An 18,699-nucleotide genomic window follows, 5' to 3' on the forward strand; every position below is an offset into this window, starting at 1 on the left:
TTAATAGTTTAAACTATTAATATATCACAACCTGTGACCCAAAAACACTTGACAACACAATTTCAGATCATTTCAAACTCATCTTAAAAGTAAATGCATGAAAAAGTGCACGTTTGCATACACATGTAGCAAAAACTCTCCTACCCAACCCCAACTTAGCCCCTCTCAAAATAACAAAGCTTGTCAAAATTTATCACTGCAACATATTTCCTGGATATTTCTATTTGAATGGGGCTTTTGCACATTAACAAAAACAATTTTTTCAACAAATGGGTGATGGGTTTAGCAAAAAAAAGCACAAAAAAAAAAAAATGGGCGGGGGGAATATAGCTCAGCAATACCTTTCATTTGAAATAAATAAATACAATCATCACCAATTAAACAAGACTTTACCCAAATGCAAATGGCTCCAAAAACGACATTGTCAATTAGAACAATACTTCCACATGACCACTAATACACAAACAACAAACATCTTCCACATGCAACAAGCGCTTCTTTGCTGATTTGTGATGTATGCATGTGACATTTTATGCGAACGACACCAGCGTTTCATTGAAAGAGAGACCCAAAGAGTCTCTTAATACCCTCTCTCTCTTACACTTAATAATCACAAAGACAATAAAATCTGTTTAATTAAGAAATCTGTTGCAGTGCCTCAGTGTCCACCTCCTGGCTGTGTGTAGTCTGACAGAAGAGGACAGAATGACAGTATTTGTGGATTAGTGCAACAGTGGAAACAGAGGATCTAAAAGGATTAAACCTCCCCTCTGTCTTGTCACTATGGCGTGCAGAGAGAAAATGACACAGTCGCACATTGGCCATCAGCGCTGTAATTTGATTTTATCGGCGCAGTGATGCTGCGAGACCAAGTCGTTATCATTCATGACTAAAATATACTGTGATGTTGCCACCCAAATAAGCAAACGGGATATTAATATGAAGTGTGATCCCACAGACACATCCGATATGACTATATTGGATGCATAGAAGTATGCACCTAGTTGGGCTACTGTAGGTAGGTTGTTTAGTCTGTAGCCTTAAAGCCTTTCTAGGCGACCCGTGAAGCATCCTCATTATCATAATGGAATAAGACATGCATGTTTACAACAGCATGAGCTTGGGGGGTGGAGAGACTTCTGCATTTACCCGTGATACTACATCCGCCACTGTACAATGTCCTCATTGCCAGAGCAGATTATACAGTATGGTCGTATAAAAGCGGTCTGTGCTGCTCTTTGGTTCAATTATTGACAATGTTACACACTAATGAGAGTGAAATGAGAAATAAATCCTTGCTAGGAGACTGTGGCGAATGATTGCAGACCATAACAAATGCAAATTAACAAAGCAATGCCTCAAAGTCCCAATGAATTAAAGATATTAGCCAACATACTGGGCTACAACAGCACACATGAATGAAGAAGGCCCTACAAAGAAAATGAAATTCTGACTAATGTGCCTTTTGCCAAACCAGCCAGACATGCGGCAAAATGAACTCGGGAATTGACTGACAGCATTTGTTCATAAAGGACAAACTAAGGCAGGCACAAATGCAGTGAAACATTCTTCATGCAAATTCATGAAAGTAGGATCAAGACAAATAACAGCTCGAGTTAGAAAATAGTAAACAAACATTTACTTGTGTCTGGAGATGCCATAGTGGATACGATGACTGGGGGACCGGTTCGGCGACTTAGCTTCTGGTTAACAACCATAGCGCCTTGTCCTTGAATGGAGCCTCCCACAGGAACCAGGGAATTGTCTGCTGCTGTTCCTCCACTCTTGCGTATCAGCTGGGGATTCGGATGAGGGCTATGCATGGGTGACAACGGCAACAAGCTCCGGTCCCTCTTCATTAGCTCCATGGGCACCGTGTAATTTGTAGAATATGCTTTAGGTACCTGCTGTTGCGGTTGGGGTAAAGCTGGCATGGAGACGGGCATCTGCTGGGGCATACCTGGCATGGGGTGGATGGAACCAGCTATAGCAGGCATTGATCCAGTCATCTGTTGTGACATGAGCTGCATACCCTGCATAGGTAACCCCTGCATGGTCATCCCGGATGAATATGCAGACATTGGTCGGGACTGAACGGGCATCATGGCACCGACATATGGCCCTGGGGAACGAGGTGGTTGGCCTGGGTAACCTCCAGAGGCTTCCAAGAGCTGCTGAGAGGGTGCACTACTGGGCCTTCTGCCTACTACCTCCCCCATCCTTGGCGAGATGGTCTGCATGGGCCCAGGTGTCTGCGGAGGGATCAGGTGAGGATCGACATTCAAAGCCTGTGGAGGATGTAGAGGTTGATGGTGTTGCTGCTGCTGGTGATAGACATCCGAACGATGGCTAAAACTATTAGAACGGCCGCGCATGGGTGTCTGAGGCTGAGAGGGAGCCGGCGGTGCTTCAGTGGGCCTCTTGCAGCTGTGGACCACTCGAGAAAGCACCCGCGCCTGCCCGAGGTTGGGCGCCACTGTGCGTACATCATTGTCCTCCATGACAGCCAGCATGCTAGTGGAGTCAAATCCCTGCTGGATGAGCGAGGAGATGGTGCTCTCAGAGATGCCCTCATTTCGCAACAGGGCAAGAAACTCAGGATCAACTGTCCTCTTGGGCTCCACAGGTAAAGGTGTGTGCGGGGCTGTAGGTGGAGGGGCGGGAAGGGGAACGGCAGGCTGAGCAGGTGGAGGGGCCGGAGTTGGCGTTGCCTGCACAGGGGCAGGTGCAACTGGGACAACTGTGACAGTCTGCATGGGGGCGGGTGAAGCAGGAGGAAGTGGAGCCGCCACAGGAAGTTTCGGGTCGGGGATGGCTACTGTGTTGGGAGGTGGCAAAGACTGTTGCAGGTGCTGTTGCAGCTGCTCCTGCTGAAGCTGCTGCTGAAATTGCTGCTGCTGTATTTGTTGCTGCTGCAGTTGTTGTTGCTGTATTTGCTGCTGTTGGAGCTGTTGCTGTTGCAATTGCTGCTGTTGCAGTTGCTGCTGCTGTATTTGCTGTTGCTGCTGTAGTTGTTGTTGCTGCTGGATTGTATAGGGCGAGGCTGTCTCCTGCCTCATGATCATACCTTGACTGGAAGGATCCACCACTAGGCAGGTAGCAGCCTGCTGTTGTGGATCCAACGGGCGACCATTAACATCGGTATAGACAGATTGACTGGCCATCGGTGTTGGCTCATTTGCATAGCGAGGAGATGCATGTTCCATGTTGTAGTGAGCAGGAGATGCATCCCGAGAGGGTCTGCGCTGACCGTCGGCCATCGTCTTCGTAACACTAGTTTCCCTGTAAGCCCGGTTCAGCTCGTGAGATGGAGTTGTCGGAGGAGGTAAATTTGATGAGGGGGCTTGAGGTCCTCCTCTCCCGCCCTGAGCTTGATCCCACCCAACACGAGTCACGGGTGCCATGCCAAAATGAGAACCTGACCTGCTGAGCGGATGAGGGTGAGGCGGCGGAGCCTGGTGTTCAGGCTGGTAAAAGGGTTCGGATGCACGTGGAGTCATGGCCGGGTCGTGAGGGTAGTAATCTTGATGTGGAATGGATCCTCTGTGAGCCATGGTTGCTCGTTCGTAGTGGTTCAGGTCTGGCACAGAGCCCTTCCTCAGACCCCCTGGGTAAACCTGTCCGTAGTCTTGGTAAGAATACGGCTCCCGCTTTAAATCCAGGTCAGGAGGACGCACCCCTGCGGGAGGCTCGTACCACCCTCCTCCACCCTCTGCGTATGACAGAGAGCTTCGCCGGCCAGCTACTCTTGCCTGCTGCTCGAAGACACTCTCAGCCCTGTCCCACTGACCCTCATTCCCCCCTAAAGTGTCCCAACTATGGGAGCGACCGAGACTTAACTGTTTGTTGGTGACAAGCATTTGAGATAAAAAGCAGAAAAACTGAACAAGTACCTCGCAAAAGCAAAGTATTCCACTTGTAGCAGTTCTTGTCTTGTTAAAGTCTTTGTATGCAGTAGCACCAAAAGATGTAACAGAAAGAGGTAGTTAAGGAACTAGCAGAAGACGAAGCAGAGTTTGGCGGTTTCACCTGATATCCGGTTGTAATACTGTATATCCGTGCTATCAGGTGGCTCCCCCTCCAGCTGATAGTTCTTGAATAATTAATCTCCGGTTATGTTGGCTTGGAAAGAGGACACCGCACATAAACACACCACGAACCACACAACACTGTACACAACCTACGCAAGTCTACGCTGAGACAGGGTGCATGATTGAGCCACCAAATGTCGATTAAAAAAAAAACAAAAAAATAAAAGGAGGGGCTTGTACTAATCCAGTAGGATTTATCTCTCCCTTCTTTGGTACATTTTACTAGCCCCGCCGATTGCTACCAGGGATTACAACCAAATAAAGCCTGTTTAATTCCACTTCGCGGTGACGTCATGTGAACCAGAAACAACTGTACATGGTGACTGGGACGGCAACTAATAGTGCCAACGATCCAGAATCCATCTGCCTCCTAGACCCCTCACACAACCTTTGAAGTGTCACCTACCTGATGGTGATGATGTGTCGCCAACAGGTTATAGTCGTCCGTTTTCCCAGCAGAGGGAGGGCACTCGCTCACGGCGTTATTGAATGAAATACGGTTCCCTCCACTAAGTCCCATGCGCTGTCAGTAAATGTCAAATCCACTCTGATTGGACACTAATCCTCCGGGCCTCATGCTCGCTGCAGAGCCTCCACGCAACTGCTGCCCATCCGGAATCAACCTCAGTACCTCTGTAGCTCATGTTCACTGCTCTATTAGGAGTCATTTAGCGCTTGCCTTATGCATAAGAAATGGTTAAATGGTTGCTCAAATTGACAAAGGGACGGCCTTGACTCACATCCTTTGAGTATTACTACTCATTCACGGACGTTACATGTACATTTGAGTAAACTGTACATGCTTCAAATGCTTATTTTGTTCATCTTGAGAGTAGCTCTATAATGTGCAAACATCTGAAGCACCAATAACCTTTGTTTTCTTTAAAAAAAAAAAAAAAGTTACATGCCATTGTGTAAAGACCTTTTGCTCATGACGCTGCAGCAGTCGTCTGTGCAGGACTATTTATTTGTAAAAACACACAAGGACTTTGTCTCTTGTAGTATGAGCTACACTACTCTTGCAATAATAAGCAACTATGACAAAGAAGTAGGGCTGCACAATATATCGAAAAAATATCGATATCGCGATATTGGACCTTGCAATATGCATATCGCAAAGGCATGCAATAAGTTTTATCAAGTTTTTTTACATCAAGGTTGCTTATTTGGCCACATGAAAAATGTTTTTCTTTCATTAGGTAATAAAAATGTAATTTCTTTAGGTACATGTTAAATATCGCAATAATATCGATATCGCTATGTTCAGCAAGTATATCGCATATCGCATGTTTTTCCAATATCGTGCAGCCCTACAAAGAAGTGACACATAAGTAGAAAGAGTCAAGACAGAGTGTTAACATAATGTAAGGGTACTATTGGTGTTTTAGTACTGACCAATAACAGCTGTGCAAACTATGGGGAGAGTCATTTAACTCAAACTTTGCCTCTGGGGAGCTAAAAGCTGACATTTTCTCTCTCTTTATTGATGTGTGAAGACATGTTAATGGTAGGAAGAATCATTTGTCACCTATGTAAAAAATAGCTTATATTGATTTAATTGCGCAGACATGGTTGTGTTGTTCTACAATGTCCATGAACTCTTTTTAGACCTTTAATATGACCAAATTTAATCAATACAAAACATTGCTTTTGGTTAGAAAATCTTCAGTATCTCTTTTTTTTTTTTTTTTTTTAGCCGTGGCTGAAGTCTGTCTTGGCATGCTTTACAAAAAGGAATAAAAATGACCCGGTGACTTAAAATGAATACAGTGCTGCAGGAGAAATAAATACAAGTGCCTCTCCTCTGCTGTCATGAAACAAAAGCATGCTCCGAATGTTAAATACACATTTGACTTATGTATCAGTGAGGGGCAGGAGTCACCAAATGGAAATGGGATTATAGTACTAGTGTTGACTGCGGAGAATAATGCTGTCAGCTCGATTGTAAAACGCACTTCACAAACATGAAGCGCACGGCTGCTTTGGATGCGAGTCATGTGATACAGTAATTGTCTTTGAAAGCATCTCTATAGAGGATATAAAATGGGTGACAATCACATTTGAATAGAGAGTAGCAATATTCTATATCACATTTGTTACATGTACATGCTGCTGCATCAAGCATAATAAAATGCTAAGAAATAATTATTGGTGTAAAGAAAAACCATTACAAAAACTCTACAGAGATCTTGTGGAAGATATAAACATAAAATAGTATACTATTTTATAAATATAAAATGTAAAAATGCTCCCCTAAATAAAAATAAATAAAAAAATCCGTCTTAAAACACCTCACTCCTAATAGAGGATATAAAGTAATTGTGCCCTCTGCTGGTTGCTTCCCTCTAAATTGAACTCCATTTTACCTTCTAGTATGACACACAATAGCAACATAACCCTAATAATATGGATGACGGATTGATCGTATAGCTACTGCAAATGTGTGTACTCAATACACACTCTCGCCAGATTTCTAATAAATAGTGAAGTCGTGCCAGGAGCAGCAAAGGTGCAACTCTAAATATTTTCCTTCAAGTCAGCTTTTCTTCCCATAATCCATCTCCCCAGGGGGGGGAGGCCTCTACCCACGGAGGCAACAGGTCCATGTAATGCTAAAGAGGTTATTTTGGAAAAGTTAAGAAGATTTGTGCAGGAACCTGAGCACAGAAGTGAAGCACACAAGGATGGATTGTGACACAACACTATGTGCTTTCTAAGCTCCTCCCTGCTGTTCCACAAAGCTTATGAAAAAAGGGAGGGGGAAGGGGGGGGGGGGGGGGGCGTTCAGTAGGTTTTGGTCAGGAGCCTGGAAAAAGCCCAGAGGGGGGTGTGTAGTGGTTGTGGTATCAGAACCAGATTTCACTCTGTTGACCTCATAGCAGAGCTTGGATGCCAAAATGTGAGGAAGGATGGGGGAGGAAAAAAAAAAAAAAAAAAAAAAGAGAACATTTTATTTTGTTTCGTTTTTTACTCCCATAACAATATTTTCTGTATCACTTGTCCTCATTAGGGTCTTGGTATCAATAACAGGGCAAACTGAAACATTTACAAATAGGGGTGTGAATTGCCTATCTGACGATTCGATTCGCATCACGATTCATAGGTCACGATTCGATTCAATACCGATTAATCCCGATACGAATTCATAATTCGATTGTTGCGATTTTTTTTAATTCAAATTTAGAAAATACTAATCAGTAAACTTGTACAGTGTAAGATTTGTATGAAAATGTATTAGTTATTTATTTGAAAGTTCAGTTGCATACAGGTTGTAATCTGTTTCATGTTTGAACAGCATTGAAATAAAATATTAAGGCTAAATGTTCCATTAATATAACATTCTTTCATGCTTAAGGTGTGAACCATAAGACATTTTGGTGAATATTTTTCCATCAAAAATGGATGTTTAAAATTCGATTCAGCCGCCTATTGAATCGATTCGAGAATTGTGCGATGTAATATCGCGATATATTGCCGAATCGATTTTTTTTAACACCCCTATTTACAAACATTCACAGCGACAGACAATTTAGAGTCTTTAATGAAGCGAATACGCAAATGCAACCTTTCATTACATCAGATTGTAATTTGTTTCCATTACTATTCTGCCTTATGAAGGTCTAACCCTAATGAACAGTGTGTCATATGATTAATGACAACACATTACGAGGTCTCATCATCACTGTTAAACTTGACAACTATAACGTGTTGCAATCACCATGACAAACTCTTTGTCGTGCAGTTTTGTAAATATGAACACCCCCGACCAGTGCCTTAGCTCCAGACAAATGCAATGGTGGGCAATGTCGGGCATTGGTGCTTGTTGCCTGTGCCAAAATGCATGCTGGGAAAGCAGATGGAGCGGACATAAGGAAGGAGGAGGGAAGTGATGCCCACGACAGGTGTTTGCCACGTTTCCCTTACTGCCGCCCGAATCTTCCTGGCATCTTATCAAAGGCACAACAGACAGAACACTTGTATGACACGAAGACTGTAAGTGGTAAATAAAAATAATACTTACTTGTGTATGTTTTCAATGGGAGTGTAACGATAAGGGCAATATCGTGATATCGTGATATTAAAACTGCCACAATATCGTCGTCATGTTCACAATATTTAAAAAGAACACATTTTTGAAAAAAGTCATGTTGAGTTCCATTTCTGAAATTCTAGCACCCTCTAGTGGCTAGTTTATTAGTGCAATTTAATTTTCATTAGGGATGTTTTGGCCTTCTATGTTTAAAATCTATGCTATTTGTCAGATGAAGGGGAACCTAATTTGCTTGTCAAACGATAAATGTGTGCTTGCATTAGCAAGTAAGTGCCTCAATATTGTTATTAGAGATTGGAGGTGCTTTATATGCATTGCTGTTATGTACAAACGCACAATATTGTGCTTTTTTTTTAGTATGAGCTTTTTTTTTTTTTTTTTTTTTTTAACAATATTGTGATCTTTTTTAAATAACGCCAACGCAGCCAAAATATTGTGATAATTATCGTACCTTGATGTTCATATCGTGATAATGTACCGTGATGTTTGAATATCGTTACATCCCTAGTTTTCAATATGTATCGTGAAATTATTGGGGACTGACAAAATAGCAACAAAATTAGGGCTGCTAAGTTGACCACAAAAATTGGTAGACACAAAAAATGTCTACCTCAAAATTAGAATGAATCATATCTATACCTGCAATATACAAGGATGTGGAAACAAAATATATTCCAGTGGCATGTCAATGAGGAAAAATAAAAAGACCAAAATAAACTGGCAATAAAAATAAGAACGCATGGTCATAAAACGACTCCTGGATATAACATCAAGTAATGTACGAATAACTAAAATAATTGTAATTGTGATGTAGTCCTCTAGTGCGATACCAGCAGAAAAAAGAAACGCGTGGAAAAAGTTTCAACTTTGTCTTACCCTCACAAATTTTGTCTAGTCGCTGGCGTTTCACTTTATGTTTGTCGGTCAGAGCCATGCTTCCAAAGTCTCTCGCTCTTCGCCACTGTCACATCCGACGACGTCCAATCCTCACTCAGTCTGTTGGCTTAGTGCTTTTCTGCAAATGAAAAGTAAAAACAATCAAAGTCAGCAAATGGACGGTTGTCTCGAAAATGGCCATTTTTCCTCAAACGGCTCAGAAAACGGTCATGACTGACCATCAGAAATGTTAAACGCACGTGTCATCAACAGTTAGCCTGGCTTCTCCTATTTCTTCTCCTACTACCATTACTTCATCTTCTTTGTAATTTTCTGGCAGCCTGAATGCCCTGTGGCACCATGCTGCCTGTCACAGGTCAGTCTTGGTACTACATCAAACATCTGATTGAAGGGAGGAGACCCGCGGATTGTTGGTTCACGATTTGTGATGAAACAAAAATAAATTCTTGGAGTCACATGACACAGATTGAGGGGAAAGCTCAAGGAAGAATCAAGTGGAAAGCTCAAGGAAAAAAAAAAGAGAAGAAAAAAAGTGAGCGTAAGTGGTGTGAGTGAGTAAACGAGGCATGTTCCTGATAATTTACGTTCAATGAGTGATGCGCCTCTAAGAGCAATCTTCTAATTGGTTCCTGCTGAGGCCTGCGGGAGGCGGTGATGTCTTTAGGGGGGGGAAGAGGCAGGCAGATGCAGAGGAAAGCACACAAATGCACATACACACACACAAAGGGAATGTGGGTCAGTTAGTCAGCAGATAGGATGTGGTTGCATCAGCAGAATAAAGACATATAAAGGGTGGAAGAGGAAGGGAGTGAGTAGAGTGTCATTCATCTTCCTCCTGCGTGTTTTTCTCCACGACTCATTTCCTGAAGGTTGTATTCTGGCTCGCTACAACGCTATCATGACATCTTTAACCACTATTATAATTGCCATGTTTAGTGGTGAGGCACAGCGAAGCAATATGGTGGGATAGTAATGGAATTTTATGAGGCCAATTGCTGAGACATTATGGGAGGCGGCGCTGCAAATTCATTTTGCATTCAAAAGTGTGGTCATTTGCTTCTAGTGGCAAAAAAAAAGAGGAAAGATTCACATTTGAGTTAGGGTCAGCGCAGGTGAAATCAGAAGTCAATGTGGGATGAAGGAGCCCATCTTTTAAAAAAAGTCAGGTTGGGTTCTATTTGGTGGATAGTTTTTTAGTGCAGTTAATTTACATAAGGCATGTTTTGGCCCGTCTATGTTTAAAATCCTCGCTATTGGTCTGATGAAGGGGAACGTAATGTGCCTGTGAATCGAGTCAATATGTGGAGGACCTCAATGTGTGCTTGCATTAGCAATTAAATTCCTCAATATTAAGCGTTACTAGAGATTATAGGTTGCTTATATGATATCCCGCATTTTTGACACCCATTCCTTAGTGGGTAAATGATTTGGGTTTCTATTCATCCTTATCACATCAGTTTGATCCAAACAAATGACGTTTTGTAATTAATAAAGATGAATATTTAATTCATTATGATTTGAGAAGAGTGATTCAACTGTTTCCTTTGAGTCTTTTTGACAATGGGTAAACACGCTTTGCTGCAGACAGTCTGCCGCCACATGGCTTTAGTATAAAGATTCCAAACTACTAGAAAAGCGCTTACTAAAGCATCTCTGGTTCGATTATGTTCAGAATCAGTCGGGTTCTTTCTCGAACAATGAGCCACATAGAGAAGAGACGAGAAATGTGTAACACTTTGATTTTTACATTGCGGGGTTGTTTGTGGTCCTCACAACAACGCTAAGCTCACAGGCCACTGACATTATATATATATAGCGTGCTATTGATTTGCCTCAAACTCTCTGCACAGTGTCGACAGTGGGCAGTTCATCATGTGTGACAAGGAGGTTACCCTAGTCAACATGTTGCAAAAGAATAGTGCAGCAGCATCACAAAGCGACTGCTTAAGAGGTGATGATTTATGCCACCAAAAAGTGCAACGTAGCAGAAAAAGAGGACGCAGCGAGCCGAGGCCGCTTTTATTTTTCCTCGCCGCTCATTAAACGAGCGAGTTGGGGGCTCCGAGGGGACCGTAAAGACGTCGTTCAAACTGCTGATTTATACCTTCCTCCTCCTGCTGTTTCTCTATCTCCAGCTGACAATCTGAGAGTAGTGCTTGACCATTGCAACATCTGTCCATCACATCACTTTCATGTCATCTTAGATTAACCAAAAAAAAAAAAAAAAAAAAAAATATTTCTTAAATTGGTGGGATCAGGAAGAGCTGGACAATGAGATGGGCAAGAGGATAACAGAAACTCTGACTTGACCATCATCATATTCAAACATTTGTCACAACAGCGACAAAACTGTGCAGTCATCAAGCGACAGCACAACCACAACATGACCTCATTCTAATCAATCCCATCATCAACAAACAATAAACTTCATAGCTCCCTTATGCCCCTCCCTCGGACTTTCTAGCCTTCTCCGACTTCTCTTCACATCAACTCTAAACGGACGGAGACTGCGGCACATTTAACTGCTGACTCGGGCTTAGGCACATTGAACAATAATGTGTAAGTCACAGACAAAACGCATAATGGCGACATTATCGCACGCTGCAGACAAACTCATCGAGGCCAGCGGCCCTCCTTCTCCCCGTACAGCTCTTTACTTATAATGAACTCCAGCAAAGTCCTGCCATTAAAATCTCAACTGGAGTAATTGGCAATTTACTTTCGCCGCGGCATCATTTAATAACACGGACTGGCGAAGCCTTACGACGCAGCGCTATTTATTGGGATTAAATAAAAGGCAGTATGAGCATTTGCAATATTTTAGAACGTAACGCTGAGGTGTTGTTTGGCTTCAAAGAGCTGCTGCACTTGCATGGTTTGGCAATACGCGATGACCCAGTTAACATATGGAATTCGGATCAGGCTCGACGCCAAGGCAGCCCAGATTTTCCTGCGTTGTCATCAGTCTTGCTGAGAGGGGCGGGTCAGCTACTACCAATTTCTGCCCAAATATAATACAATAAAAAGCATAGAAATATAAAATATTGAATGCAAATGAAACAGTTAATAATTTGCTGTCCACTAAAGTGAAAGAAATATACAATTAAATGATGAGAAAGTATGGTAACACTAAACTACTATAAATACGTCTAAAAAAAAAAAAAAAAAAAAAAAGTGGACAGGTAAAATCCACAAGTACACAATGTGAGTATGTGGAGATCAACTGTATAGCGATAGAAAGAAGCCAAAACTATTATGTGTTTCATCATAAGGAATAAAAATACAGTTAATCTCCCAATAGAGCACAATTAGACATGTTCAAAGTATACCCTCAGAATAATTCCAGGCTGATTAGTTTGTCCCATTTTTTTTTTGCACCCAGGGTTGCGAGCGTCAATTTAAATCGTTGAACTTAATGATCTTTTCCGGCGAATTAGCGTACGAGCACCTGATGCATATGCAACAATTATAAAAGCTCTTCAGCGGCAAATTAAGAGGTCAAGATTAGAGGGGCTGGCGTTCATGTTGAATGAGTATCAGTTCACTAGTTGACATGTCTGGAGGGCCTAAAACATGGTAGGGAAACTTAATTAACACTCAGAGAGCAATTTGTGTTTCAGTGGGGAAAAAAAAAAAAAATCTGCTTTAGTTTCGCTGTCACAGAACGGCAACATAACAACTGATTCTATTAATGTGACCAAGCAACTAATTTGTAAGGGAAACCTCCGGGATCAGAAGGTGGAGGGTATGAGGGGGGGGGTTGAGTCAATTTTTATTTGAGTTGACATGCCTGACTTGAAACTTTTAACAGGATAACCCTAAGAAATTCACTTGTATCTTGGCTGAGAGAGGAAAAGCAGCTCAAGCAAAGAATTACGTGTCTATCAGACATGCAAGCCCATCCAAGGCCAGAGGCTTACTTACATTCACCAGAGACTAAACAAAAGAAGCGTCCACATACAGCTAGGCCACCTCTCAGGCACCTGCGAGCGAGACACAGACACGATACTGGGAGAGAGAGAGAGAAAAAAAAAAAAAAAGAGAGACAAGGGCAAAGACAGCTTAACTACAATTGAGAGAAAAATATGGCTGAGAGAGAGCTTAGCGGCAGAGAAGAAAAAGGTCAGGGATGAGGCGTAAGCAATGGAGAAAAGTGGAGGAAAATAAATGTGTTCTGGGAGTTCTTTGAAACGTTCCAGTAGTTCAGACCTCGCCTTGGGCTTAGAGGACCTGAAAAGTTCAAGTTTATCATCATTTCACCTTGCAGTGCAGAGTGAAGTAAAAAAAACAAAAAAAAAAACACTTTCTTATTCTTCCCCCTCTGGACAGTCTTCCGACGTGAGATGCAAGAAAATGAGGCGAGAGTGTAAACGCCACCGACAGTATGTGAAGGATTTCTGTCAGTGCCAAAAGAGAAGGACGAATTGAATAAATGTGAAGAGCAAAACTGATATGTTTAGTCTGTCTTCATCAAGGCACAGTGGTATTGTATAAAATACCTTAAGACTAAGAGATGATGATCAAAAGAGATACTATAGATCAGTGGTTCTTAACCTTGTTGGGGTTGTTGAGCCCCAACAGTTTCCTATGCGCATTTACCAAATCCTTCTTTATTGAACAATAAAATATGATTGTCGTCAACTTGGAGGTTTTAGGGTTTGCTGGAGGACAAAATGAAGAGCACTTGTACTAAAATAAATCCTTTTAAGATAATTAATTAAAATAATATTACCCATGAGTCAGCTACAAAGCAAAGAGCAGGAAGCACAACTTAATGCCTTCAAACTAGATTTTGTTCTCCCCGGACGACAGTCAGTGGAAAAAATTAACCCACCCAAATCATTTTTGTTCAGGATCAGGGATCAAACATCTTCAAACGTCTGCAAAATCAAACACGTCTTTGTGCGAACACGCTGACGAGCTGAAAACGCAGACCGTCCCGCTGCGATGGTAATGAGAATCAAAGAATGAAGCCTACCACTAATAAGCATATTCATAACACCGATAGCTAGGGCGATAAAACATGAAAAAAAAAATTAAAATCATCAGGCAGTCGCCCACTTTGTCAACAACAATGAGAAGATAATCGGGCTGTTTAATATCACACTCTGGATGATGAGTGATGGAAAATGTCTGCGTGCTGTCGTGTACTGTAACATGTTGACTCCCTCAACTTCATTTCAATCAACTGCGGACTTAACAGTGTAGTTCAGGAGTCAAACACTTCCGTGGACATCTGCCAGCTTTCCTTGCTGGACGTGAGCCAGTGTTTATGCAAAGCTAAGAGGCCCTTAGACTGCATAAAAAAAAAAAAAAAAAGGCAGCCATGGAGGCAGATTGCAGCCGACCGCAAGGATGAACTGGTGGCATTGAAAAAAAAGCAACGTTGCAGAGATGACAAGTGAATTCGAAGAACCTCTTAATCCACCAACCTCACTTCCTAGTATTGCTTGAATATCATATATTCATCCATTTTCTATTCCGCTTGTCACTGTCCCAGCTGACTCTGGAGTACACCCAGAACTTGTCGCCAGCTCGTCACAGGCCACTTGGAAACACATTCAGACTTCATGGATCATTTATGGCGCTTTTCCACCGTACCGGTTCCACACCGAAGTGGCAGTTTTTGTCCCCGGATGTTCGTGTCTCCACGAGACTTTTTCGGGGCCGAGCCGTTCCGTTGTAACCGCTGTTTAGAACCCTTTCGGCAGCAGTTCTGCAGCGCCGGTCGTCATGATTATTTTTAGCAGGAAAAAATCTCTGTCAAATTGGGAATTTCTTTAGATGACAATGAAGTTTTGGACCTTGAAAATATTTGAAAATTTCGCTTTGAGGTGGAACCTCAAAGCCACACAACTATAGACTTTTTTTTCCACCGCTGGAACTTTTGGAGAACTTTTCTGTTTACCTTGGTAAAATTCAGTTTGGGCGTTTTTCCACCAACAACAATTACCAGGCTACTTAAATTCCCCACTGTTCATCCAAGTACTATCTGAGCAGCAGGGTCTTGCTGAGCCAGGCAGGAACTTTGAGGGGGTGGGCTGCAATGACCACGGCTGATTGGTCAAATTTTGGCGCGTTGTTTTTACATCGGCTGGACTCAAACTCATTTGAATTAATTACAGAGATCTCGAAGACGCTGTGGAAACACAATTCTAAATTCCCTGCTGAATCTTTACAAACAAGAACTCCCTTTACCCAGAACTCAAAGGTCCTGGGCTTGTTGGTGGAAAAACAGCACTTTGAATAAACCCCCAATATTCACCGAGGTTCGCGATTGAGCCGTTGTCGAATTGCAAAAAAATGCCAGCACATGATTTACACGATTTTGTTTCAAATCGTTGCCGTAGGAACGGAACTCAGTTGTACACCGAGAACTCCCGCCCTGTTTAGGAATTTTGAAAAGGCTAACGCCACGTATCTCTGTCATTGCAATGGTAATCTGGTATGTCCTAATTAAGTGACTATAATGAATCTTGCATGTTGTGTTAAAGTTACTGATCTATAGATATTTAATGCAACCGTACCGTACACAAGTTCTGATATTCAAACATTTAAATCAATTGGCTTGGTTCGTTACTCAAGAATCCTGCTTTAAATATGTGAGGACTTCAGTTCCAAATTGGAATGAGAATGCATTACTTTTCATAAACATCTTTCTTTTAATACATTTCAAGGACCCTATCAAATATGAGGCCATGAAATGTTTATTCATGCAATCAGTCTAAGTGTGCATTTTCAGGGAATTACAACTGAATGTAACGGAGTTGCAAGGGACGTATAAAAACATTTTACGCTCACTTTTTGATCCCCTTCACCATGTCCAACTGTCAGTATCGCCCACTCAGAGCGGCCACACGTTCAAAAACCCAATTTCAATCTATCAGCGATACGAGGCGGAGGCAGAGGCCATGCGGGCCGCGCTTCGGCATCTTCCACGTCTTTCACTTTTGCAACAGCTTTACTTGGCATCAGCAGGGTACATCCGCCTGACACAAGTACATGTCAGCCGCGCTGAAATAGACACTCATGTCGAGACAATTGCTAGCCTTCCTCCTCCTCCTCCTCCTCCTCCTCTTCCTCCACCTCCTCATGCCACCTCTCTCTCCTGAGAGGCTCAGACAGGAGAGAGTGGGCAGGAAGGCAGGAACAAAACACATAATAACAAGGGAGTGAATTAAACAATATGCAAGCAAAATGCTTTCAGCACTTACTGGCCACCCACACAAACTATGCAATGCCTTTACAAAAAAAAAAAAAAAAACATAATAAAATGCTAAAATTTGACACATTAAGAGAGATATGTGTGGGGCAACAAACATGACGTAGTGAGACTTAGTTTCATGTATTGCTCTTTGAACGGCAGTAGTGCGACAACAGCAATAGACAAACTGAGCGATATTTTTGTACAGCGGCATCATTAGATTTTGCAGGTGTACCTAAAAGAAAAAAAAAAAAAAGTGTCGTGATCTTCAGAAACATTCCGCCTAGCCTCCGTGTGTCCTCCAGTAGGAAACATTCATCCACCAGTACATTACGAGCTGCCAGCATGACCGTTTCCTCGCAAGCATCACAATGAGCTGCATTCAGGTGGCGCGTCCCTTCGTTTTCCATCTCGTCCGCGGCCGGCCTCAATGTTAATGCAAGCCATTAGCAGCACTTTGGAGGGAAATGGCTCGTCGTTAACGAGGAGCGCGTGGGAGGTTATTAAGTGGTTTGAGCAAACTGCAACTGTCATAAATACCAGCAAGAGTAAATATCCACACCCCATCACCACCAGTCATAGTGAGTTAATAATGTGCACAAATGCTCATTTATGAGTCTGCTGCTAGTTGCTGTTACCGATAATGATAAAAAAAAAAAATACATCTTACCTTTATGGAGGCAATTATGCTACAGTGATTCTAAATGAAAACGGATAACTGCCGGTGTCTCCGAGCCTGTAAATGCACATTTTTGGAAATGGCTCTCAGGGGGACATTGAAAACGACACAGTTATTGCTTCCATGCAATGCCGCATTCCAGAAAACTGAGAAGTGGGACATTTTTGACCTTTGATGGTTAACTGTGTACACTAACAAATCAAAGTACGCAGACATCAACAATGACGGTGTTCATCATGAATACGGAAACAGCAATTAAAATATTCTATGGAGCATATTCATCAGTGTTTTGTCGTTACACTACATACAGTATCAGTAATTGTGGTTTTCAGCACCAATTACCAATTACAATCTCAGGCTTGATGACACTTTTCAACAAGTTGGGCCAAATATGAGCATTGACTAGGGTCGATTATTAGATTCATCGAGGTTTGACACGTAACGATTAGATTACGATTCATAAATGTTGAAAAACAATTATTTTCCATAATAATTTAATGACAGAAATACTACCGCAGATTGCGGAACGAATGTAAAAGACACGCCTTCCGCCCAGACACTTAAAGGAACTCACATGGTGAGGATAGAGACGGATTTTCTCCCCAGAATTAAAAGCGAGCGTTTGGAAGCATTTCGGTTTTAATTACGATTAATATATGTTCAAAAACGATTATTTTCCATAATAATTTAATGACGGAACACTACCGCTGCTAAAAGTGCAGAAATCTATGAAAAAACAAAGTATTTTGGTTAAAAGAAGTCTTATTTATTTCTAAAGGCACTTTATGGTAAATATTTTACAGAAAATGTGGAATTCATTCCACCGGAGTAAATCTTATTTTATTGTAATAGAGAAATCTATTTTTGAAAAGTGCTGCCTTTGAAACAATTGTTTATGCACCTTCTTGTGAAAAAGAGCAGCTTAGGGGTAGCTTTGTGTTGAATGGGCATCGTTTCCATCGTTACTGTTGGATCATTTGGTGATTGGAAATAAAAAGTAATTGACATAAATTGGCTTGGCTACTTTAATTAATGCATACTGACAATTAATATACCTTAAAAGTGTGAAGTAGCCACAAAGTAAGAAAAAAATAAATAAAACATCGGGAAAAAAAGATCCATTTGAAAATCATGATAATCGTGATGATCATTAGTATTGTGATAATCGTTCAATAATCAAATCGTAGCACCCTTAATTGTAGTTGAATCGTGGGGTGTCTTAGATAGCACACCCCTAGCATTGACTATCAAAGTAAAAAAAAAAAAAAAAGGCCCAATAATAAGACTCCTTAAAGATTATCCTAAGCAATTATCCTGTGGTGTGGGGTGTGTCAAGGCTAATTTTTGTGTTGCGTGTATAACCTGTCTCCCAAGTCATTTACCATAATGAAAATAGCAAGAAGAAGAGTTTGCAACAGCCATGTCGTTCCAAATATGCTAACAGTTAGCCGAGCTCTTAATTTTTCACTATGCATGTCATTTTGAGGAATTCTGGAATACGGTGAGCTACAGCTGTCGACAAAATGGCTTCACTTAGCCAGGATGAATATTTTCCCTTGAATATTTTGGATCACAGCCGCCGACAGAGACCGCCGGCGCCCACGCAGACGAGAGGATCACAGCATCCTTTTATCACTGAGGAGAATCAAACACCTGCTGCTGGCCATATCCACCCCACCCAAACTTCACAGCCAGGAAAGGGAGAGAGAGAGAGGAAAAAAAAAAAAAAAACAGCCGCTGAGCATTTGTCGAGCGCGCCAAATCCATTCAGCACACA

At 41.9% G+C, this 18,699-nt stretch overlaps 1 protein-coding gene across 8 annotated transcripts in view; it reads right to left on the bottom strand.

Annotated features, from left to right (window-relative positions):
- Nucleotides 1-18,699, bottom strand: part of LOC144001073 (C-terminal-binding protein 2-like) — a 44,434-nt gene that overhangs the window by 22,223 nt on the left and 3,512 nt on the right. For 4 of the 8 annotated variants that reach the window (XM_077495038.1, XM_077495037.1, XM_077495040.1 and 1 more), the window contains exon 1: nucleotides 1,643-4,023. In XM_077495038.1, the coding sequence (XP_077351164.1) occupies nucleotides 1,643-3,860 (2,218 nt within the window). In that variant the 5' untranslated portion in view covers nucleotides 3,861-4,023. Of the gene's footprint in view, nucleotides 1-1,642; nucleotides 4,024-9,018; nucleotides 9,158-9,257; nucleotides 9,278-12,963; nucleotides 13,048-18,699 lie in introns of those variants that run through there. The other 4 variants (XM_077495042.1, XM_077495045.1, XM_077495043.1 and 1 more) reach the window with 3 other exon arrangements.

This window comes from Festucalex cinctus, chromosome 14 (assembly GCF_051991245.1).
Source record: "Festucalex cinctus isolate MCC-2025b chromosome 14, RoL_Fcin_1.0, whole genome shotgun sequence".
In the NCBI taxonomy this organism is placed as follows: Eukaryota; Metazoa; Chordata; class Actinopteri; order Syngnathiformes; family Syngnathidae; genus Festucalex; species Festucalex cinctus.